This window comes from Balaenoptera musculus, chromosome 11 (assembly GCF_009873245.2).
Source record: "Balaenoptera musculus isolate JJ_BM4_2016_0621 chromosome 11, mBalMus1.pri.v3, whole genome shotgun sequence".
NCBI lineage: Eukaryota > Metazoa > Chordata > Mammalia > Artiodactyla > Balaenopteridae > Balaenoptera > Balaenoptera musculus.
Window position 1 is genome coordinate 11731668 of NC_045795.1, and position 23479 is coordinate 11755146.

Sequence of the window (23479 nt, forward strand, 5' to 3'; positions counted from 1 at the left end):
CGTTCTTAATGTTTACTTTGCTCACCTACCATTTTGTGGTGTATTCACCTCCTAACAGCCAGTAGATGGTTATTCTGGAAGATTTTTTCCCCCTTTATTGGCCAAACGGTGGTTGATTTTCCAGGTCCCATTGAGAGAGTCACTTGGCGGGCATTCAAACATATCTGAGTTTTGACATGCTTTGTACAGTGTGATCAAGGGGCGTAGTGAAAACCAGCCCATACACCTTCTGAGATAAGCAGCCCTCTGTGAGAGTGGTGATGGGAGGAGCTGAGGGACAGACTACCGTCTGCCCCGAGGTGGGTGCTTGCTGCCTGCTGCCCGGAAATCCTGGGGGGGATCGAAAATAAGTTACTGTGTCTGTGTGCGTGTGCGTGTGTGTGTGCGCTGGGGGTGTGGGGGGGGTCAGGAATGACAGCACATGCTACGTGTGTACACTTTCCGACATCGCGGCTGTTCCAGGTGACGCTGCCTCGTGGGTGTGGCCGGGTGGCACTCCCCAAGCCTTGCCAGCCCCAGCCGGGATGCCCTGTTCCATCACCCTGCCTCCTGGGGGGTGAGAGGTGTGCACCCTGCCCGTGCTCCAGGGCACGCTGGACTCTTCCCCCTCACGGATCTGCTCGGCCATCTCTCCTTCCATTCAGCCCTCTGCCTAAGTGTCCTCTCCTCGGGGCTACCTGCCCTGACCACCCTCCTAAGACAGCCGCCCCTCAGCCTGTCCTGCTCTATTTATCGTCCTAGTGCCCACGATGGTCTAAACCCCGCCTCTCTGTAGACTAGATTGTTCTGTTGGCTGCTCTGGCCCCAGGGCCTGGTGGCGTCTCTGGCATGCAGTGAGCACCGGGCACCCGTGGACTCCTGGGTGATGGAGGACGGTCTTGTTCACGGGCCTTTTCACCGACTGTCCCTCTGTTTCCTCCCCTCACCGTCCCAGGAGGCTGTGAGCTCGACCTGGCCTGCTTTTTCCGGCTGATTAACGAGATGGGCGGCATGCAGCAAGTGACTGACCTCAAAAAATGGAACAAACTAGCAGACATGCTGCGCATCCCCAAAACCGCCCAGGACCGGCTGGCCAAGCTCCAGGAGGCCTACTGCCAGTACCTGCTCTCCTATGACTCCCTGTCCCCCGAGGAGCACCGGCGCCTGGAGAAGGAGGTGCTGATGGAGAAGGAGAGCCTGGAGAGGCGCAAGGGGCCCCTGGAGGGCCACACGGAGCAGGACTACAACCGCTTCCACCCGCTGCCCCGCTTCGAGCCCAAGAACGGGCTCATCAACGGCGTGGCCCACAGGAACGGCTTCCGCAGCAAGCTGAAGGAGGTGGGCCCCGCACAGCTCAAGACGGGGCGGCGGCGACTCTTTGCTCAGGAAAAGGAGGTGGTGAAGGAGGAGGAGGAGGACAAAGGCATCCTCAGCGACTTCCACAAGTGTATATATAAGGTAGGGCCCCAGTGCGGGGCCTGGGTATGAGGCCTCGGGTGCACATGCAGGGGCCGGGGGCTCGGCTGTGTCAGGCTCCCGAGACCCCTGACAGTCGGCTCTGGGTACGTTCCTCGTAAAGAGAGGTGTCTGCGGTCTGCAGGGGGCTGGGTGTCCGGACGAGGTTACTGGGCGCCCAGCCAGGGGAGTCGCTTGCCCGCCGTGGCCTTGGGCTTCCTCTCCATTAAATGGGTCTGTGTGTGCGCGCGCGCATGTGTGTGCCCACGTGCCAGGGGTGCAGCCTGGGAGCCACAGCCCCTCATCCTGGAGTGGCTGCCCGTCGGGGCCAGGGCCTCTCGTACACACAGGGACCAGGCCCTCTGTAGCTCCCGATGGACGTCCCCCCACTGCCACCCAGCCTGCCCAGCTCGGCTCTGCCGGCTCCTTTGTGTCCGCCATCGCGGGTCTCCTGGGGAGGGGGAGGGGAGGCGCCCTGCTTCTGCCGCATCCCGTAACTGCCCAGCCATTCCGAGGAGGCTCCCTCCTCGGGGGTGCGCGGTGGCGTCCTGGTGTCTTCCCACTTGGCGGCCCGGCTCCGTGTCCACAGGTCGGTGGGGACCCGGGCTGGCAGGGGGCACAGACTGGGCGCTGCCCCTGCGCCGCTCCGGCAGCGATCTGCTCCGTAGGCTCGGGGGAGGGGCCCCGTGGAGGCCTTGGTGGTCACGCTCCCACCGCACGAGCCTGTCCGTGGTCTGCGGACGCGTCGGGCATCTGCGGTTCTGCCCTGAGTTTGGCCTGTTCCCTTTGAGTCCCCACTCCGAGGTCGCACCTCTGGCCACCCTCTGCCTCGCTTCTCATTCTCTCCTAGGCTTGAGTCCTGCCCTGCTTTCTGGAGAGAGATGCCTGCTTGCCTAGAGCTTTTCCTGTTACTGGACCCAGCCAGGGTTGGGTCTCCTCAGCTGTGGCTGCAGTCTGGTGGCCGTGACAGTGCTCCATGGCACCTCTGTGCGCCGAGGGGCCGGCAGCTCGAGGCTTCAGGTTCTGAGCCCCCTCAGCACCTGGGGGCATTGACTGTTGTGTGCTGGGTGTCATCGTCTTGAATTACAGGCACCCTGCTTTAGCTGACACAAAATCAGGTCCCTCCTAGCAGTTAGGATTTTATTTTGTAATGAATGGCAGGTCAGGAGAAGTTTGGACTTGTACAGCAGTTTCTCTTTTAGGTAGAACCCTCTTTACAGAGCTGAAGAGCAAAAGCACAGGGCAGGGTCTGCGAGCTGACTGCTCTGACTGCCCTCCCAAAGGCAAGAAGGGTCTGCCCCCTTCCTAGACCTGCAGCTCTGGTCACGGGGATGCTCCAGCACCGCCTCGTTAGGGGGACCCTCCCTGACCACCTGCCTTGCAGCCCTGCCCCTCTGCTTCTGGTTCATCGTGCTCAGTGCCACCTCCCAGCTGTTTTGTGTGAGCCAGAGTTCCCCAGGCCGCCCCGAGGCCAGGGACGTTGTCTGTTTTGAGCACTGCTCTATCTGCAGCCCTTAGAACTAGGCCTGTACACAGTAGGTGCTCAGTAAGTACTTCCACAGCCAAGGGGTGAGCATGCCTGGTCAGGGAGGAGTGGAGGGCTTGCCTTTAGAACCAAGCATATCCGTGATGCCATGTGTCATCCCAGTGAGCTTGTCCTTGTTAACATTCCCAGGAAGGGGTGGTGTGCAGGGGTGGGGAGGGGACGTTGGATAATCTGAAGAGCCTGCGTGCTGTCCCAGGGAGGCGTGGGGGACAGGGAGTGGCTCCGTGGCGAGAGAAGGGCCGCATCCCTCTGTCCCCTGCACATCTACGAGGCCAGGCTGCTCATCTGGCCGGTTCTCACGTGAGGACCCTCAGGGTGGGTGTAGGCGTCACCCAAGTTTCTTTCCCGGGGTCCCTGGTCCCGAGGTGCGGCCGGTGTCTGTCTTGATGCTGTTGGTTTCCCCCTGGCCACAGCCTTTCTCCTGCCCTCACGTGGGGCAACCGGAGGAGCCCCGCCTCTTGCCACACTGCACTCGTGGCTCCAGGGAGTGAAAGCAGCTTTGAAGCGGGGCATCTCGGCAGCGCACCCGGGGCTCCTGTGGGACCCCGTTCTGCTGGCTGGCGGGGGTCTGGCCCGGCGCTGGATGGCCAGGGGTCTTCCGCCTCCTTTGTTGGCACCGAGGGTCTTTCTCGGGGAGTGTTTTTCCACCACCTCTGCTGGTGTCAACTCAAGACGTGGCCCGGCCCCCGGTCACAAGGACGCGTCACACAGGGGCCCATGACGAGGTGGCCTGCTTTGGGGTCCTGGCTCTGCTTTGTTCCTTACGCTTGACTCTTGTTTTTGTTTTCTTTTCAGGGAAGGTCTGTTTCTTTAACGACTTTTTACCGAACAGCAAGAAATATCATGAACATGTGCTTCAGCAAGGAGCCCGCACCAGCTGAAATCGAGGTGCGTGAGCTGGGCGGTCCCGGCCCCCGTTCCGCCCGGGGCCAGGGATGGAGCCCCTGGGCCTCCTGGGGCGGGGGGGCGCGCGGAGGGGTCGTGAGCGCTCAGCCCATCGTCTGGGCTCTGGGGGTGGCCAGAAGTTACAGCTCGTGTTGGTCCCAGCTTGTGCAGGGGTAGCAAAGGTGTAATGGAGAGAGCGAGCCTCCCCACCTTCGCCCTGACTCCCCTGGAGCCGAGGCCTGTCCTCAGGGTGCCTGTTACGCAAGAGAATGTTTGGAATCCCTTGAAACCACAGTTGTGCTTTTTCCTCTCTCCTGTTTTTCATTTAATGGGGTTGGCAGGTTGCCAGTTTTGTGCTTCTGAGTTGCATGAGGTTGGAGAGGTGCAAGCGCGTCTGCGCCCAGGCCAGCGAGCAGGGGTTCGGCGTGAGGCGCGGCCGGGGGTCGGCACCCAGGGCAGCACCCAGCCGAGCCGCCGGGGGCTCCCGGATGCTGACGTAGGTGGGACTGTCCAGGGAGAGGCCCGACTTCCCTCGCTGGTTCAGGGCGGCTGCTGGCGGAGCGTGAGGGGTTGCGGACCGCAGCCCGGCTTTTGGTGAACAGCTGGTTTCAGAGCACGTCTTTTTCTTCAAAGATATGTACTTCTTCCTCTCGGTAAAACCATGCCGACCACCAGGGCGCCCGGGCCCTGATTTGATCGGGTTTCCCAGGAGTGGGACTTCCAGGACAGTCTGGGTCACCAGGACGCCTGGTCCCCTGCATCTGTGCCGCGTGGGACCCCACCTCTGATGGTAGCCGTCAGAAGCCCAGGAGGTCCCGCCCTGGTGCTCAGGCCTGGTCTCCCAGGTTGGTGAATTCCGTGTTGGATTTTGGCATCACCGTCATTACTTTTAGGCCCCGGGTCTGTACCCTGGGCGGTATCTGTGAACACCACACAGTGGCCTGACCTTTGGCCCTGCCAAAGCCATGTTCCATCTACCGCGATGCCAGTGGGGCCCTGATTCTGGGACACGTGGCCGTCACAGTTGCTTCCCGAGTGCCTGTGCCATTTGTGGGAGAAACGTCAGAGGAAAGGAACGCGACTCTGGGGCTGATCGTCGGAGCTGGAAAAAGACGCCTTTGCTTCACAGCACAGGTCCTGGTCGGGAGTCCCCTAAGGTTAGGGTTGTCACTGTGCGTCGCTTCCTACTCAGGAATTAATTCTCTCTGGAAGCCCAGGTTTCGCTTTTAATAGTTGTATAATATGTAAACACAAAGGGAAGATTTGCTCAACTCCACACTTTAAGTCTGGCTGACTTCTAGATCCTGCAAAGAGGCTGGGCCCTCTCCTTGGCCGGTGTCACCAGCCCGAGTGGCCCCCCCGTAGCGGACGGCCCCCTTCCTCCCCCGCCTCTTTCACCCAGCAGAGGTTGGTGTGAGTCTAGGCAGGACTGGCCCGAACCCGTCCCCTCAGACAGACTGCTGCTCCGTCATCCCCTGCCTGCGAGGACGTCTGTTTGAGGAACCCGGGCATTTAATGCTGTCGACTTCCTTCTTGACGCGGGGCATCTGGCTGCCCCCGGGCTGGTCTCGTTGCAGAAGTCACACGGCGGGGCGGTGGCCGACACGGGGGGCTCGTGGGTGAGGCTTCCTCCTTTAAGTGGGGTTCCAGGAAGCAGAGGCGGGTGATGCTGTGCTTCTGGGATGATGAGTGAAGACGCAGTGAGGGGGGAAACTGAACCCCTCTCACCCGTTAGCAAAGCCCATCCCGACCCCCTCTTGCCCCGCAGGCGTTTAGGTCATGCCCACCCCTCCCCCATCTGTTTCGCTGGCTTGGGGTCACAGCCTGGGGGTCCGACCCTCACGTGCAGCCCGCTCACTGGGGGTGTGCAGCGTGTCTGCTGAGACACCTGCCCGGGGCTGTGGTCATGACACCTACGGACGGTGGCCGCACGTCTTCAGGCCCGTTGCTGTTATCGCTTTCTCCCTCCCTTTCGTATAAATGATTTTTAATTGTGGTAAAATATGTGTAACATTTACCATTTTAGCCATTTTTAAGTGCAGTTCAGTGGCAATGAAGTCCATTCATGTTGTTGTGTGACCGTCACCACCATCCATTTCCAGAACTTTTCCAGCTTCCCAAACTGAAAGTCGGTTCCTATTAAACACTGAGCCCCCGTCCTCTCTCCGCGCAGCCCGTGACACCGCCGCTCTTCTTTCTCTCCGACTTTGACTGTCCTGAGTACCTCACGGGAGTGGCATCACGGTGTTTGTCCTTCTGAGACTGGCTTATTCCACTTAGCGTGAAGTCCTCAAGGTTCATCCGTGTCGTCGCGCGTGTCAGAGTTGCCCTCTGTTTTGAGGCTGACTCGTATTCCGTGGACGTTGTACCTTGTGTTTATCCATCCGTCCACTACGGACGTGGCTGCCGTGACCGTGGGCGTGCGGTCGTCTGTCTGTGGCCCTGTCCCCCTGCTCCCTAGTGGCCGTCGTTCAGGACGAAGATAGTCCCTTCGCCTCGCGGCGTCGAGTTGAGCTGGGCCCCGCGGCCGCGGGCAGCAAGGCGGTGCTGACGGCCCTCCCTCTCCCCGCAGCAAGAGTACTGGAGGCTCGTGGAGGAGAAGGACTGCCACGTGGCCGTGCACTGCGGCAAGGTGGACACCAACACCCATGGCAGCGGCTTCCCGGTGGGAAAATCAGAACCGTTTTCAAGGTAACGTCGGACGCTCCTGCCCGTGTCCTGGGGCCTGGACGGTGCCCCCCGCGCCCATCCGTGACGCCCCTGTGCTTCCCTCTGCAGACACGGATGGAACCTCACCGTCCTCCCCAACAACACGGGCTCCATCCTGCGTCACCTTGGTGCTGTGCCTGGTAAGCCTGCCTCGGGCGGCTGTGGACCCAGCTCGCCCCGTCGAGAGCTGGAGGGGAGGGGACTGCGGCACCCGGCGCATAGAGAGAACTGGGATTGTTAGAAGAGAGAGGGGTTCGCATCATGACTGAAGTCAGTAAAAATGCAGAAAGGTAAACCAAATCGCAGATCTAGAAGCTGGGCAGATGCGTAATGGCCAGCTTTCCGCCTTGGCCAATTTCAGAGCGAACGTTCCGACTCCATGGGGCTACTGCCTCACAGCCGGGAGAGAAACCAGTTGTCCTGGGTGTTGTGGGAAGAAGGGGCCCCTGGAGGAGGTGACTGGCGTGGGTGACCCCCACGCTACGGGGGAGGGGTTACCCCGAACAAAGGGGCCCTGCTTCCTGGCTGGGGGCCAGTCAACAACAGTCGTGGTCGTGTTCCTTGGGCATCTTGCTTCCTGCCTTAAGTCAAGATGTTCTTCCACTACTGTTTTGCAACAGTGTCATGTGATCTTGGTTTCTGTATAAGAAGCAGGAAAGAGCAAGTACCTTCTTCTCACTGGGTTTTGTCTGGTTTTGAATCCCATTTCTTCCTTTTTTCTTGTTTGGGGAGAAGATGCAATTTCTCTTGCTGTCACCCTGAGACATTGGTCTTCATCCTGCCCTGTCCCCTTTGTTCTAGGAGTGACAATTCCCTGGCTAAATATTGGCATGGTCTTTTCTACCTCATGCTGGTCTCGAGACCAAAACCACCTTCCCTACATTGACTACTTACACACTGGTGCTGACTGCATTTGGTGAGTACACTGGCCCCAGGCCTCCTGATGCCACCTCGCACTCACTGATGGCTGTCAGCCTTGGAGGACTGACTTTGCGTGTTTGTCCCATGTTCCCTGTCATATCAGCCTGGGGAGCTGTGCTGGAAGTCGAGCTGCTGGAGAATATTTTAATTTGCTCAGGTGATGAGCAAGGTTGAGCATCTGTTCTTAGGCTTATTGGCCATTTTCCTTTTCTCAGTTGCCTGCTGACAAGGGGCTTTTCTTCTGTGAGGTTTTCCCCTGGTGGTTGTTGATTTCCAAGAGTTCGCTTCATAGCAGGGTCAGAAACAGTGAGAGCGCGGCAGGAAGCCGGCCGGGAGTGGCACCCGTCTCGTCAGCCGCCGCCTCGCGCGGTGTGAACTGTTCTCTCCGTGGCCTCGCGTGAGTGGTGGTTTTCAGCCTCTCTTCGTGGCCGGTGTCTCCCAGTCCACCGACTGCAGAGAGAGAGTAGCTCTTACTGGAAGTGGAGTTCCTGCCGTGGGAGGTGCACGAGTTTGTCTGTTTCCCAGGAAGCCTTCTGCCCGGTTCCCAGGCGTGATCCTTAACCGTCAGGCTCACCAGCCCTGATCCGAGCTGGCTCTTCAGCTCCTTTGTTTACGACGGCAGATGGGAAATCACTGCAAATAATCAGATGTCTTGTCGTCTCACGGGCTGCCGGCACCGCATCCATCCCACACTAACTGGGTTTACGGTCCTAATGGGGTGATTAGCATCGTTTATTAAAACAAACAAAGTCTTAGAACTAATGTTCTCCCTCCAAGGAGCCAGTGTCGGCAGCAGTCTGGCCATCACGACTCGCCCTGCCTCCCGGCTGCGTCGGCGCGAGTGGCGGTCGGTGTAGAGGCGGGCAGGCCCTGTGCTTGATCTTCTGCGGTGGGGCTGGGGTCTCGGGCAGAGCTGCGGGTGGACAGCCGGACGGTCCCACGCAGGGCGGCCGGTGCGTGGACGCTGGGGGTGTGCGGGCCCTCCTCCAGGAGCCACTGAGCCCTCAGCGCCGTTCCCCACGGAGACGCTGCCGGGCAGCGCCGGCCAGGCTGAGTTGAGAGTCACAGGGTCCCACGCAGGCCTGTGACGGGCCCACCGGACCCTGGTTCCTCATCGGAAAGTGGAGTGACGTGGCCCACACCCCGCAGGGTAATGGGGTGAAAGTTCGTGGCCCCGGTGGTCGTTGTTCTGCTTGGCCGTTGAGTGAGAGGCAGGGAAACCCGAGGTTCTGTGGGCTGTGTGAAGACTAATCCCTGGAACCTCACTGATGGGGAGGAGAGAGGCGGCCGGATAGGATCAGAGAACTTCATGGTGTGTGGTTTTTCTTAAAACATGTGATTGAGGTTAGAAACCCTGGGTTTAAATCACAAATCCGTAACAGAATATGTTGGCATTGAAATAACAAGCGCTTAAAAGAAAAGAGCCTTGGATGTGGTGAGTGCATCCTCTCACTCAGCAGAAGTCAGGACTTGATCCCTCACCTCCAGGGATTCATCACAGGTGCGTGCCCTCCCCACCAGGCCTGGGCAGCCTGAAGACCTGTCACACGGCTCTGGGGGTTCAGATGTCCCACTGAAGCCTGTGGACTGTGGGGCTGGGAGGTCCCAGAGGAGGGGCCTTGAGGAGGCTGCACGTGCCTGCCTTGCGTGCTGACCACCGGCACTAGGATCTCGGGAGTTGTAGGTGGCAGGTGTGTCCCTGCTGGGTCCTCCTGGGACATAAGTGGCAATTCCCATTCTCCTGCTCCCTGGGATCACACTGAGGGTCCAAGGTCCTTCTGGTTGAGTTTGGGCCGTGTTTTCCCCCACCATCTTCCCGGGCTCCTTGGCTCCAGCCAGCGGGGTCCGTGTTGTCTGAGCCCCAGCCCCTGTGCAGCCGCTCCCTTCCCCTGACGCAGACCCTGGTGGGGTTGGTTGTCCTGTGCGTCTCTTGTGTACACCGAATCCTAGTCCTGCAGCATCCTCTGTCTGCAACAGAAAAGTGTCAGGTGCCAGCCCAGCGATAAGTCGCAGCTTGGGAGGCTCACGAGAGGCTGTTGAGTGTGCAGATATGTCTGGATCTGATTTATAGGGGCTTTTAAACATCTGCTTTTGGTTTGAAGGCTTTTTGGCTCACGCATAGGTCAGATCTGCATAAAAGATGCATGTTTGTCTGCTGGAGTGGCCACAGTCTGGCCACAGGGCAGAAGCGGCAGAGTTGCCCTGGGAGGAGACCCTGGGGACGCCTACGAGCGCGCCCACCTCCCCTCCTGCGCCCAGGGCCAGTTTCCAGGCTGCTGTTTGCTCATCTCTGAGGGAGCGTGGAGGACGGGCTCCCGGGCAGAGGGTCCTTGTCAACTCCTTCTGCCCTGATCTCAAACCACCCAGGTATTGCATTCCTGCTGAGGAGGAGAACAAGCTCGAGGACGTGGTGCACACCCTGCTGCAAGCCAATGGCACCCCCGGCCTGCAGATGCTCGAGAGCAACGTCATGGTACGGGGGCCAAGACGGTGGTGGAGACTGGGGTTGTGTCAGGTGGCGTGGCCGACGCAGTTGTTTTATTAGCTCACCCTCTTTGTCGACCTGCCCCTCGAAGGTAAAGAGGACAATGAAAAATAAATCCTCCAGGGATCCAGCATAAGCAAAATGTTCTCTCTTATGAAAACCAAACTAAAGTGCGTTCCTCTGATTGATGGCCCAGGACACGGGGCTCATGCACGTGGGGACCTTTGACTCTGTTTCCGGGCCTGGTGGTTTTTTGTTTTTTGTTTTCTTGTAAATCGCGACTGGGGTGGGCTGGGCAGCTGGACGACTGGGCCACCTGGGCCTCTGGTCAGGATCACTCAGGGATGAGCACAGCGGCTGGTCACCCTATTTTCAGATAGTCATGAGCCTGCTGAGCTGCCGGGAACCTCTTTAGCCTAGAATTGTGTTCTGACAACCTGAGCTCAAGGCTTTTCTGGCCTCCGCTGACCCTGCCTGGGTCTCCTTTCGCTCCTGGGCCCGCCTCACTCTGGGTTTGGCTCGGAGAAGGTGAGCAGCAGCCCCCGTGCTGTGCACACGGATCCCGGTCCAACCCGGGCAGTGCCCGTGGGGACACGGGGGCGCTCACAGCGGCCACGCCTTTGCCTGAATCGTGGTCACTCTTGGGCCTGTATCAGTTTAGAACTTCCTCCTCCTTTGTTTAGGAGTTACGTCTCTTTATTTTCTAAAGGAGAAAGAAAACGTCTTTCATACAAAACGTAATCTGTGTCGGGAGCAGGCTTAGGTTCCGATGCCCCGTCTGGAGGGCAGGTGTGCCGGCAGGCTGTCGCGGAAAGAGCTCCGGCCGGTGGGAGGGAGGCACCCGGGAGGGCGGCCCTTGGCGGGCGTGCGGCTCAGCCCTGGTCTCCACAGATCTCCCCGGAGGTGCTGTGCAGGGAGGGGATCGAGGTGCACAGGACAGTGCAGCAGAGCGGCCAGTTCGTCGTCTGCTTCCCGGGATCCTTTGTGTCCAAAGTGTGTTGCGGCTACAGCGTCTCTGAGACCGTGCACTTCGCCACCACCCAGTGGACGAGTATGGGCTTCGAGACGGCCAAGGTAGGCAGGCGGCCCTTGGCACGCGTCCCTGTGCGTGTGTCTATGTGTAGATAATGTTTAATTTCAAAGTGACTCTTGGAAACCTGAGTTGGCTGAGAGTTTTTTTTAGGGAGGGAGAGCTGTTAGAGGTTGACTATATCGTGAAAGTCGTCGAGCTCTGTTACTGACCCACTGCGGTACTGGGAGGTCGGTCAGTACTGGGAGGTCAGTACTGAAGGTGTGTAAGGCAAACACTGTCCTCGGCTGGCGGAGCCACGAGTACCTGGTGCCTGGTGTCTTTCTCCAGGGAGACACGATTGTCGTACAGTTTTCAATTGCTTTGAATCCAGATGGAATTCAACATTTGAAAATTCGGATAGCGACCCCTCCCCAGTAAAGAAAGCCCTTGACAGCTGCCTAGCATTGAAAATCTGCCCTAAAGGGACGTGACTGCCCCTTGCAGGAGATGAAGCGTCGCCACATAGCTAAGCCGTTCTCCATGGAGAAGTTACTCTACCAGATCGCACAAGCGGAAGCGAAAAAGGAAAACGGTCCCACTCTCAGTACCATCTCAGCCCTTCTGGACGAGCTCAGGTAACACAGGACCCCCGGGGCCCAGGCCGGGCGGGATGGGGGTGCGGCCCGTCCTTTGTGGGAAACCGCCGGCCACCGGCTCGGAGCTGCAGGGCCCGCCTGGGGCTTGGCCAGCCGGCGAAGGCTTCGGGGTGCCGATGCTGCAGGAGGTGGACCCTCTTTGTGGAAACGGACAGGAGGCGGCTCCTGAGCCCCTGGCCTCACGGGTCCTCGGTGCCCCTCACGAGCAAGGAAGGGCCCTGGGAAGGAACAGACAGGGCAGGAATTGAAGGGACCGTTGGCCTGGCTTCCCACGTGACCTGCAGAGGCTCAGCGGAGCTGGTGGACAGCACACGATCTTCACGCGCTTGTTGACCCTCTGATTCCGACGTCGGCAGATAGTTTGTCACGTCCGTCCTTGGCCCGGGTGCGGGGGCACCCCGGCTGGCACTGGGCGCTTTGCCCCGGGTTCACCGCAGGCAGGGTCCGGCCATCCGAGAGCCCTTGGGGGTAGCCTTTGGACTTTGGACGCAGGCCCCAGGTGGGGAGGCTGGGCCCCGAGGTTCCGCGGCCCAGCCGCGCGGCGCCCTGAGCCTCGTGTGTCTGGACAGGGACACGGAGCTGCGGCAGCGGCGGCAGCTGTTCGAGGCCGGCCTCCATTCCTCCGCCCGCTACGGCAGCCACGAGGGCAGCAGTGCGGCGCCCGATGGGAAGAAGAAGCCTCGGAAGTGGCTGCAGCTGGAGACCTCGGAGAGGCGGTGTCAGATCTGTCAGCACCTGTGCTACCTGTCCATGGTGAGCCCCCGCCTGCCTCGGGGCCGCCGCTCCGTCCCCCTGGCCCCCGGCTCTGCCTTCTCTGGCCCCTGCCCACCCTCCCTCACGCAGCTGCCCTGCGGAGACGTGGGGGCCCCGTCTCTTTCCGTGTCTCTTTTAGCTTCTCTTCAGCCATGTGACTGATCTTGTTGCCCTGTGGACTCCGAAATCTGTCTGGGTGAAGCAGCACCTCCTATCTCCAGCCTCCCTGTGTCTGGTCCTGGCTGGAAGGCAGCCCCCTGAGCTGCTGCAGTCCAGCCCGTCTGCCTTCTTTCTTGGTCGCTCCTGCAGCCTCCTTGAGGGGCTGATCCAGCCCAGCCTGGGGCTATGTTATATCCTTAGCGTCCCCGTGCCGACCCCATCCCAGGCCACAGGGGACCCCCATCCACAAGGCTTGCTGGACGGCCAGCTGGATGGTGCAGACCCACCTCTCGCCTCCCGTGGGCAGATGCGCTGACACAGGTCTCTGTAGACGCAGGAACGCCCCCCGCTGCTGTGGCCTCAGCCGGTGCCATTGCCCTCTCCCTGCCTGTGCCTGTGCAGAATCCCCCTCCCGAGAGAGAAGCGTAGGTAGTAAGTGCCCGCCCCACGCCCGGCGCGATGTCCCACTCGTGCATCCCCACCGGCCCCACGTGGCCACCAAGGCCCAGAGCGGCAAGCGCGTCCCAGGTCTGACTCTTGGCCTCCTGGCCATGTGCCGCGTGACTGTGATGCTGTCTCACCCCCTCGCCCTGCGTCCCCGGCACCCCTCTGGCCGCCCTGCAGAGAAGAGGGGACTACGTGGCCACTCCCGCTGAGCCAGATGCCCTTTGTCACACGTGAGACGTCAGAGCACTGAGAAATAATGGGAGGAATACTGTAATAGTTGGCTAGGGCTGCCGTATCAGAGCACCACCGACTGCTGCCTCAAGCAACGAAGTCCCTTTTTTCATAGTTCTAGAGGCTGGAAGTCCAAGATCAAGGTGTCACCAGGGTTGGCTTCCTCTGAGGCCTCTCCTTGGATCGTAGACGGTCGCTTTGCCCTGTGGCCTCACAGGTCCTTTCCTCTGTGTGCTTGTGTGTGTTAATCTCTTGTTGTTAAAAGGACGTAAGTAAGTCATACTGGACTAGAACCCACCCTTACGACCTCAGTTTCCCTGATTATGTCTTTGAAGGCTCTCTCTCCAAATAAGTCACCTCCGGAGCTACTGAGGATTAGGACTTCAATGTTTGAATTTGGGGAAGGGGTAATAATTCAGTCCATAACAACCACGCATCCCACTTTACATATTTTCTTCTATCTAGCTTTCTTTTCCCAGAGGCTTTTTAAAGGATACAATCAAGAACCATGCTGTCTTTAAAACAAACAAGTCATAAGAATTTCCCCAGATCTTAAAAATGTTTTGTGAACGTCGCTCATAAAAGCCGCATAGTTCTGTGTTCGTTCCTCTTGCATTAGAATGGAGTTATTCTCGTGGGAAACAATCATCGTGTATTTCCCATGAGCCTGGGTGACTGTTGTGACCTCACGTGGCCCTGGTCCCTTCCCTTGGGCTCAGAAAACAGCAGGGTGTGGGCTCATTTTTATGCTGTCCCTCCAAAAGCTGTACCCTGAGAGTTGTCACCAGGATTTCTTAGCCAGAATGTTATTTTAAAAAGCACATATCCTGAATACATAGGTAAAAATTGAGGTTTTATTTATATATGCTTTTCATCGCTTAGGTACTAAGGGGTTTATATGTTTTTGTTCACTGTTTCGTATTTATGTCTGATCCTGTCCTCAGCCCCGGGTGATGCGTTGGTGCCAATAAGTGTCATTTCCTTATTCCTACAGCTTGTTTTTTTGTTTCTTTTTTTATAAATTTATTTAGTTTTTATTCATTTTTGGCTGCATTGGGTCTCTGTTGCTGCGCTCGGGCTTTCTCTAGTTGCGGTGAGCGGGGGCTACTCTTCGTTGCGGTGCGCGGGCTTTTCATTGCGGTGGCTTCTCTTGTTGCAGAGCATGGGCTCTAGGTGCACGGGCTTCAGTAGTTGTGGCGCACGGGCTTAGTTGCTCCGCGGCATGTGGGATCTTCCCGGACCAGGGCCTGAACCCGTGTCCCCTGCACCGGCAGGCAGATTCCCGACCACTGTGCCACCGGGGAAGCCCCCAGCTTGTTTTCTTGTCTTTGCTTAGAAACAATGAAGATAAGAAACCTAGGTCTTTCCCCTGAATCCTTATGAAAAGACCTGTGATGCTCTCGCATCTGGTGTGTCAAGGCAGCATTTTCGCATTGTTTACACTGAGTGAGACCAGGACAGGGAGTCAGGGTTGGGGTGAGGGATGGCCCCCCCACCCCCACCCACACACACACAGCTCTGAGCATCTGTGGGGCCTCGGCCCATCCCTGGTGCCAGCGCATCCTCAGGGCAGCTGCAGGCCGGAGATTCAGCCTCGCTGGCAAGGATCAGGAACCGTGCTGGCTGGAGGGAGGACGGAGGTGCTGCCTCCCGAGGTGGTGTAAACCAGCTGGACCAACCGAGCCACCCACGAGCAGGAGAAACATGCGTTGTCGCAGAAGTGTCCAGGGTGTGGCCATTCTGGCACCTTCTGTACCAGGGGAGTTTCTGAACCAGAAGTCTCAGGACCCTCAGCCCCTGTCCACCAGCCCGCCGCGCTCATACCCTCTGGCGGGAAAGTGCACAGGAGCCAAGAGGGCCCTCGAGGCCTTTGGGTGCAGCTCAGAGACGGTCACTTACTTGTTTCCTGGCGGACGATCCTGGTCCCGGTGACTTGTTGGTGTTCTCGTCAGTATCCCGTGTCTCTGGGTCACGGACACCCCTGGCCTGGGCGGAGGCCTCCCACACTCTGCTCCCGGGACACCCCCGTCTCCCACCCCCGAGTCCCCTCAGCCTCGGGTGCCTCTCGTCCCGCAGGTCGTGCAGGAGAACGAGAACGTGGTCTTCTGCCTGGAGTGCGCCCTGCGCCACGTGGAGAAGCAGAAGTCCTGCCGCGGCCTGAAGCTCATGTACCGCTACGACGAGGTCAGTGCCTCGTGGGGTGGCAGCGGTCCCCTGCCCGCGTGGTCCGTGTCACAGCTCTTGTCGTGACCGCGTGCAGCCGGCCTGGTTCCAGGCGCCTTCTGGCCGGACGGAGCCTGACGTGGTGGGAAGGTAGCTCCCTGCGCCAGGATGGGGGAGTGGGCAGGTCCGGCTTGAGTTCCACTGGCCTGGAGAAACCAGCAGCTGAGGCCGCAGGGATCTGTGTCCTTGGCCGCGCTTTGTCGTGCCGCAGCGAGCCCGTGCGCAGCACGCTCCGCTCTGCTTTCCCTCCTGGCCTCAGGGGCTCGGTTCATAAGGAGTTTGGTTTCGGGGTGTGGCTGCTGCACTGTCTGGAGGGGACTGTGCCGTCACCTCCAGTCGGGGCCCAGATCCTGAGGGGACAGCGCGGGACAGACCGAGACCGAAATTGGCAGGGCCAAGCCAGGGCTCCCCTTCCCTCCAGCCCGAGGGCCGCTTCAGGGGCCTCGCGGCTGCGTCCATCTGGTCTCCGTGTCCTCAGAGCAGCCCGACCCTGGTGCCCCGGGACTCGGCCTGAGGAGCCTTCCTGGCCCTGGCCCCACGGGGTCTCTGGGACACAAAGTGCCAACCGCCGTGCCCATCTGCCCGTGTCGGCGTCCCTCCCCGCAGCTGCCAGCGGTTCTGCTGTGGGTCAGCGCGTGGTGAACTTCAGAGCCCGCGGCCACTTGCTGAGCTGCGGGCGGTGCCCAAGGGGGCGGCCTTGAGAGTGCCCGCGCCCTTGCCCTCACTCACCCCGGGGCCTCGGCAGACACGGAGCCTTTCACTTTTTGCTCCCGAAGGTCTCACCTTCTGAATCAATCCCAGCTCCGCCCTCTGAAAACCGCAGCCGTCCCCTGGGGCAGTTCCACGCGAGGTGCCTTCTGTGTTGGCTGGCCTCTGCTGCCGATTAGGTGCCCCCATGCGGAGGGCACTGCTCCAGCCGGCATGGAGCACCCAGGGCTCCGCTTCCAGAGCAGCCTGTCTCGTCTCGTCACGTGTGTTTTACGTGCTTCCAGGCTGCTCTGCGATTGCCTTTCCAGGTACAAGCTCGCAGCTCCGGAGACACGTGGCCCTTTTACTCCTTGACTGACCCGGAGTCCTTTTTTGGGGGGGGGGTCCACCTTGGGAGACTGCTCTGGGGACCCTGTGGCCCCTCCTGGCCCGCCCTCTTCCAGAGAAGCGTCCTCCTCCCTGTGGTGTCCGGCCGTGAGCCCCTCTCTGGGGGTGGAACCTGCCGGCTCCCCCATCCCCACTGCCCCCCAAACCTGGGGTGGCCAGTCTCACGTAAGGCGGCCTCATCCGGCCATCACACACGGCAGCCCCGGGCAGGGCAGGGCCGGGCCGGGTGCCCCGGGAGGTGATGCGGGCGCCCGTGGGGTTCTCAGGCTGTGGTCGGACCTGATCAGAAGCCTTTGGCTAAATTGTAAGATTGGAAAGCTGAAAACAGATCTCTTTGCATCTTCTTTGTTTTCAAAGAGCATGTTCAGCGAAGGCCAATAACCACTTTCCCCTCCCTGCTTCTTCACTTGAACAGCAAATGTCAGAGCACGGTTAAAAATAAACCCTCGTGTCTGAGTCAGAGCATCTCTGGCAACTCGCAGGGTACAGCCGGCGGCGCTGGGGCTTCTCGAGATGATTCTGAAGCTCGACAAAACGTGGGTTAGTTTCCACCTCCAGCCCATCTTGGAGCTAGGTGTCTTGATGTGACCAAAATCCTGGAAAAGAATCACATATGTAGGGTCTGTCGGTCTGAAGCTTAATCATTGGTTCTCACGCATAGGGAAGAGAAAAGGTTTTGTAAGCCTCCTACTTTGCCAGTGGTCTGTTTTAGTAAATGAAAATCACAAGTCAGTTCCCTATTGAGTTGAACTGTATTTTTTTTTTTTTTTTTTTTTTATTGGGGAATTTCCAGCTCTGGGTTGGATCTCAGAAATGGCTTTTGAGAGCACAGCTCTGGTCTGAGCCCCGGTGCCCAGCAGTCAGACCCCTCTGTCCAGCCGTTCGGTCACACAGGTGCAGGCAGGCGGCTGCCTCCTCGGACCCCCTGCTGCCCAGGTGGCTTTAGCTGCAGGTAACTGGGCTTTAATGAAGCTCATCTGTTTGTTCTTCATTAGCATGTGTATCGTCAGTGCTTTAAGTGGCCCAACGATGTTTGCAGTGCCTGGGAGCAGGCCTGGGCCCGGACTAGGCTGACCCTCAGGCTTGAGTGAAGGAGTGGCCTCCTGTCCCCGTGTCCTCCTGGTCCGTCCGTCCCTGGCTCCAGCAGGTGCTCTGGAGTGTGTGGCAGAACAGGGGCCATTTTAATACTCCTCCCCGTGGTTTCTTGCAAGTTGTGTTAAAGTTACACATGTATTTTTGACGCCAACAGATAGATGGTTCTCTTGTTCCGTTTGTTCTCTCCCCTTCGCTGAGGAGGGAATAAGAAACGTTTATAGACACGTGTTTGTATTCATCTGCAAGAGCAGGTTAAGTAGGCTCCAGAGTAGCCAGAGAGAGCAACAAGCAGCCCCCAGGCATTTGTCACCATGCAGGGAGCCAGGTGAGAGGCCCTGGGCCCTCAGGCCTGAGTCTCCCCTCACTTCCCAGCCCTCCCCTTCCTGCTGGGGCCCCGGGCGGCCTCTCAGCCCCGAGGAGGTGCCCAGGTGGCGGCAGCAGGAAGCCTGCTGCTGTGTTGTCTCGGCGGCGAGGGACCTCGTGGACACGGGTGAAGGTACAGACCAGACGGGAAAGCAGCTCTAAGGAAACAGCTCCACGCTTACTCTGGTTTTGGGGCTGCAGGTATTTCAGGGCTTTCAGCTTGTGAACGTTTGGACTTTACAGCCACCAGGGGGCGCTCCTGGGCTCCCTGGAGGGGGAAGTGGGGTTAGGAAGCTGCCCATCAGGAAGGGACTTGGTGTACCATATCCTTGGCTTCCAGATGAGAAAAGGCAGGTTTCTCCCCGAGAAGGAGTGTTTCGTTTAGGTGCCTGGCCAGGGGACCTCGGTCTCGGGAAGTTGTTGTCCTAACCAGCTCCCAGGCCGCTGCACTTGGGAACCTCGGGGCGGATTTCCAAGGCCACCCAGCCCCCCCACGCCCCCTCGGTGCCGCTCTGATGTGGTTTGATGAAGGTGACTCCCTGGGGGGTCCTGGCGACGCTCTTCCGTTGGCTAATCCTGTGTCTTCCTTTCAACCCGAAACAGGAACAAATTATCAGCCTGGTCAATCAGATCTGTGGCAAGGTATCTGGTAAAAACGGCAGCATTGAAAACTGTCTCAGTAAACCCACACCAAAAAGAGGGCCCCGCAAGAGAGCGACGGTGGACGTGCCGCCCTCCCGGCTCGCCGCCTCCTCCTCGTGAAGACGCCAGCACCGGGGGCCGGGGATAGATATTTTTCTGTAATTATTATATTCTAGTTTGGAGTACTGGCTGTAGGATACAAGCTGTCTTTGCACTAGCTCTGAAGAAGATTTTCTTCTGGTTTTAGAGAACTAATTTTGTTTTAGCATTAAACTGTTGAACTTTTTTTGTACTTAGAATACCTAGATACTGCAGTCAGATTTTTGAAACTGCCGTATATTCACTGTTTTAAAACCCTTGAGGGGCTATTAATTTGTATTGCCCCTTGTGGCTGACAAAAGCCTTTTTGTTTGACTTTTGTTTGTGTTTTCTTTTGTTTGTTTTTTTGTTTTTTTTCTTTTGTAATTGTTGGGGGAAAAAAGGCTTTTTAACCCATTTTTGAAGAGGGTGAAGTTTGGAGAACAAATTTTAAAACCGTCAGTAATGTGAGCAGATTTTTTCTAGAGAGGAAAAGGGATAGGAGACACACACACACACACACACACACACACAAAACTTGAAAGAAATGGCTTTACTTTGGCTGTCTTTTCTTCTGTCATGTGCAGGATGAGTTTGTAATTGTTAAAACCGGAGAATCCCCATTGTGTTTCTTTGGGCGGTTATGGCAGCTGAAGGTGGACGTTGTTTCCTAACCATAGGCAAAATGAGGAAGTCGGAGTGACTAGGTTCTCTTTACCAGCACATCACTATGCATCTGTTTAAGGAAAAAAAGGAAAGAGAAGAAAAAGACTGCCTGCCTTGGAGGGGGTCACGTGAGGGAAACCTGTGCCTGATTTCATTAGGAAATCCATTCTGTTATTTTTTGGTGCTGTTGGCTACTTTATCAAAAAACCCTTCAATAGCATCCTTAAGAAAAAAAAAAAAAAAAAAGGAAAAAAGTGATTGAAGCCGTTAAGTGCTTCTTTGTCATGGATGTGCAATCTTTCTAACATTCCATCTTCATCTCACAGCTTGTTTTACACCTTCACAGGTCAGCATTAATCTTTCTTTTTAAACTCGTTTTGTTGGTGATCACATCTAGAGCCACTAGGAGGTCTGCCGTTCTTTTTGAATGTGAAAATGCATCTGCGCTCATCCGGTCTATTTTTTTCTCTTCATGTTGTAACAAAAAGAAAAAAAAAAATCCCGTCCCTTTTGTACATACGCCTGTAAATTGTTTTAAATACTTGAGCCTTTTTCTGGGTGGGGGAGGGGAGGGGGTGAGAAGACGAGATGAAGAAAAGCCTTACACTTCAGTTTCTTCATCGGTTGGATTGGATGCTTACAGGGTTTTTCTTGTAACATTTATAAGTGCTGCTTACATCACTGAACAACAACAAAAAAAATAATAATGGAGTAGCTGTTGCCCTTCTCCGGTTGTGTGTACAGTATGTGTGGAATAAAAAAGGGAAACTGTTTTCACAAGCTGTTCTTTGTTTCATAATTGGATTCACTGATCCCGCAGCTGCCCGTGTTGCACTGAGCTCGCCGGTGGGGCTGTCAGGAGCGTCCTGTGACACTTTGTCGGTTGTCGTTTGCAGAAGACTGAACTGTGTTGGAATATTTAACAATGACATGAGCAGAGTCGTGTTTTCCAATGTGCTTGTCCGGTTTTCATGGCCTTGCTGTGTTCTTGCCCTCTTTTGGACAGTGAACTTCTGCCTACGGCTTACGGTCTGACGTTTAATTTATTAGCGCTGCTCTGCACCCCTCCCCCGGGAGGGAAGACTTCATGTTGTTTATTGCCAGTTTTTTGTTTACTTTTCAGGTTTGTACTACAAGGTTTAATAATAAAAACAAAGTTTTTTGGACACTTGTCTGTCTTGTGGAAGATGAGTGAATGAAATGAGATGTTTTCTGATAAATGGGCTGAGGGGGTCTGTCCCATTGGCCAGGGAGTGGAGTGAACACCGAATTTTAATCTTTAATCTCACTTCCCCTCCGCTGGCGGTTGCCTGGATGCCCTCTGAACAAAACCCAAACGGTTGCCGTTTGCCTCTCATTTTCCGCGGGGCCCCTGGACACCAGCAGGCAGCGTGGCCACGAGGGTGTAGGGCCGCAGCCGCCCCTCCTCGCGCCAGCCTGCCCCTCGTCCCTGGGCTGTGAGTGAGCGGGGAGAGGGGAAAACACATCCCTGGGGGAGCAGGGTCCCGTCAGGAGCGGGCTGGCGTGTGGGCTTGGCTTCGGTTTCTCTCTCTTCCTCTGGGCCCGGGTGTGTGCTCTATTAAGGTAGGCCGTGCATGTTGGACTTCATAATTTTGTAATGATCAGAAGAAAACCCAAACTTGGTTAGAGCCGAGAGGAAGCAGTTTCCTGCCTGTAAAGGCCTTTGCCATTCAGTGCCGAGCCGGGGGGACACCTAATTTCCTGGCCCAGCCTGCACTCTGAGGCCTGCAGAACGTGTGTATTTAGCAGCCCTTCTGTACAAGCCGGCTGTGTTTGCGGTCCTCAAACTTTATTGTAGCTGTTGTTTCAGTCAGTTTCTCACACATTAATGGCAACTGGGTAAAAATCGAGAGCCTCCCTAAATCCACCTGCCTTCACCGCGGGCCTCTGGGCACAGCTGTGTTGTCCCCTGAAGGTGGCCAGAGCACGGGCGCCCGGGTTTAGGAGTCACTGTCATCAGTGTGTAAGGTGGCAAGGGCGGTGTCCACCTCCACCCCCTCCTCGTCAGACTGGACCACGGGGGACTCCCCACCTTCCCTGGGGTCCTGGGCAGCCGGGTCGGTGCAGGCTAAGGATGAGGAAGGCCGTGTGGCTCGGGATCGGGAGGGATTTGGAACCTCAAGAGTAACTGCATCCTGACCGGGGCTTGCTTCAGGTCCTGCAAAATAAAGCAGAAGCGAGCTTGTCATAAAAGTACTGCATCTGAGAACTGCCCCTGAAGATGATCATTTGAACTCGCACAGAACATAAAACGGGTGTAAGTTCTCTGTTCCTGTGACGTGCAGGCCGCAGAACCAGGCCCCATGGCAGTGCAGGAACTGCCCCCGAAAATGCTGAGCTAGGTGACGCCAGAGGCAGCCCAGGGCCCGAGCTGACCCTTCGGCCACCTGTGACACATGGAAAGATCCCGAACCCTTCCCAGTATCCAATAAAGCACTGTGCTCAAGGCCAAACCGCGAACACTGCATTTCTTTGAGGAGCACTCTTCGTAACCTTGATAATCTAGATTTACCTCTTTATATCCTTTGAAATAATTCAAAGAAATGGACGTTAAAAGAAAAACCCTTGTGGATCCTCTTAAAGGAATCAAAGCCGAGTCTCTTCCTGACCCTGGCAAGGGGCCGGCCTTCTCGGCGGGACAAGGGCCTCCCTCCCTGGGGCAGCACTGCTCACGCAGTTCCCGGGAAGGGGAGACGGACGGAGCTGCTTTGTGGAGACCTTAGGGACACGCGTAGACAGGAAGCCCCGGTCCTGAATTGTGAGGACAGCAGCCCATGGAGTGGGACCACCAGCTAAGGGGCAGGTGCTGCTGAAGGGCTGGCCTTTCGCTCTTCTGTACGTGGAAGAAACTTAAACTCGTTCTCTGTAATTACATCTACGAAGACCACCCACCCAGGAGGAATGGTCCGAAATTTAAAATAAATTGAGTCCAGCTATAGGGCCGAAGCCTCAGTAAATATGTGCCGAATGAACATGAAAATTTCGGGAAGGCATTAAATGGAGGTAACGTGCCCACAGGGTTGCAACTAATTTTTAAAATACAAGCCGAGTGCTAAACACAAACCTTAGCCTTGCCCACAGCAGAGATCAAAAAAATACCTGCCGAATGGGGGAGGGGGAAGCCACACCAGAGAGCTCCCACCTCCCCAAAATTCTAGTGCTTAACCAGAAAAACCCCACTCTAACTTCCGAGCCAGAGGAGAAAGAACACAATTCAAGAAGGCTCCCTGTTCACTGAAGGTATCTGGGTAAAGCACTGAGAGTCTTTGAGAAATTCACGACCACAACAGCCAGTGTTTCGTTTGTCCACTTCTGTGAGGCCAGAGTGCGTGTGGAACGGGTTAGTGGAACGAGAAGAGCTGTGCACGCCGTGTGCAACCGAACAGCCCTGTGCGGTTCTCCATGTGGAGGGAAGTCGTGGAACTAGGTGTGACTCGGCGTGTGCAGGCGTGTCGCCTGACCTGAGGCAGGGGGCAGCATGGTGTCGTCCTCGCCGCCGGAGTTCAGGAAGACGTCCAGGGCCTCCTGGTCGCAGATGTCCACCAGGTCCATCTGCTCCAGTGCGTCCACATTCACCTCCATGGATGACAAGCTGCCCATGGGCTCTGGGGAGACCAGCACAGGGAGAGCTTAGACCTTCTGTCATTTCATAACACTTTAAAAGGTGAGCTTCCACTGTGTTAGGCTAAAAGCACACTGTGTTTCCTAGGTGTAAAATATCTCCTGCTACTCCAGACTTTTAAAATAGACTTTGGAGCAGTGTATTACTGACATGTCCCCGTTTGGTACTTTAAATCCATCCTAGCTTAACCTTGGTTACTATTACCTCTTAACCTGCCACAGCAGTTTTCCTTTTCACCCCCAGCCCTCTTGCTTGCAAGTGCTGAAGGTAACCCTTTCTGCATCAGACAATTCTTGGCCTCGGAGGTGGGCACTGACTCAAAGAGGCTGACGTTCCTGCCAGACACCTCTGGCTGTGGTTGCCCCCAGCTTTACTACAATTCCACTTGGGGTCTTCCCTGTCCTTGTGACATTTCTCTAGTCTTCATCTTAACAGC

At 57.0% G+C, this 23479-nt stretch overlaps 2 protein-coding genes across 2 annotated transcripts in view; one reads left to right on the forward strand and one right to left on the reverse strand.

The window, feature by feature from the left end:
• The window catches only part of JARID2 (jumonji and AT-rich interaction domain containing 2), a 241911-nt gene extending 222265 nt beyond the window's left edge, over positions 1 to 19646 (forward strand). Inside the window, 11 exon segments of the mRNA XM_036868501.1 lie at positions 935 to 1437; positions 3776 to 3868; positions 6438 to 6556; positions 6644 to 6714; positions 7376 to 7490; positions 9863 to 9968; positions 10872 to 11054; positions 11497 to 11627; positions 12218 to 12401; positions 15315 to 15422; positions 18618 to 19646. Of these exon segments, the coding sequence (XP_036724396.1) occupies positions 935 to 1437; positions 3776 to 3868; positions 6438 to 6556; positions 6644 to 6714; positions 7376 to 7490; positions 9863 to 9968; positions 10872 to 11054; positions 11497 to 11627; positions 12218 to 12401; positions 15315 to 15422; positions 18618 to 18776 (1772 nt within the window). The 3' untranslated portion in view covers positions 18777 to 19646.
• The window catches only part of DTNBP1 (dystrobrevin binding protein 1), a 119893-nt gene continuing 116015 nt past the window's right edge, over positions 19602 to 23479 (reverse strand). The window contains exons 9-10 of the mRNA XM_036868502.1: positions 22883 to 23026; positions 19602 to 21579 (exon numbers count right to left, since the gene is read on the reverse strand). Coding sequence (XP_036724397.1) covers positions 21362 to 21579; positions 22883 to 23026 — 362 coding nt within the window. The 3' untranslated portion in view covers positions 19602 to 21361. The remainder of the gene's footprint in view (positions 21580 to 22882; positions 23027 to 23479) is intronic.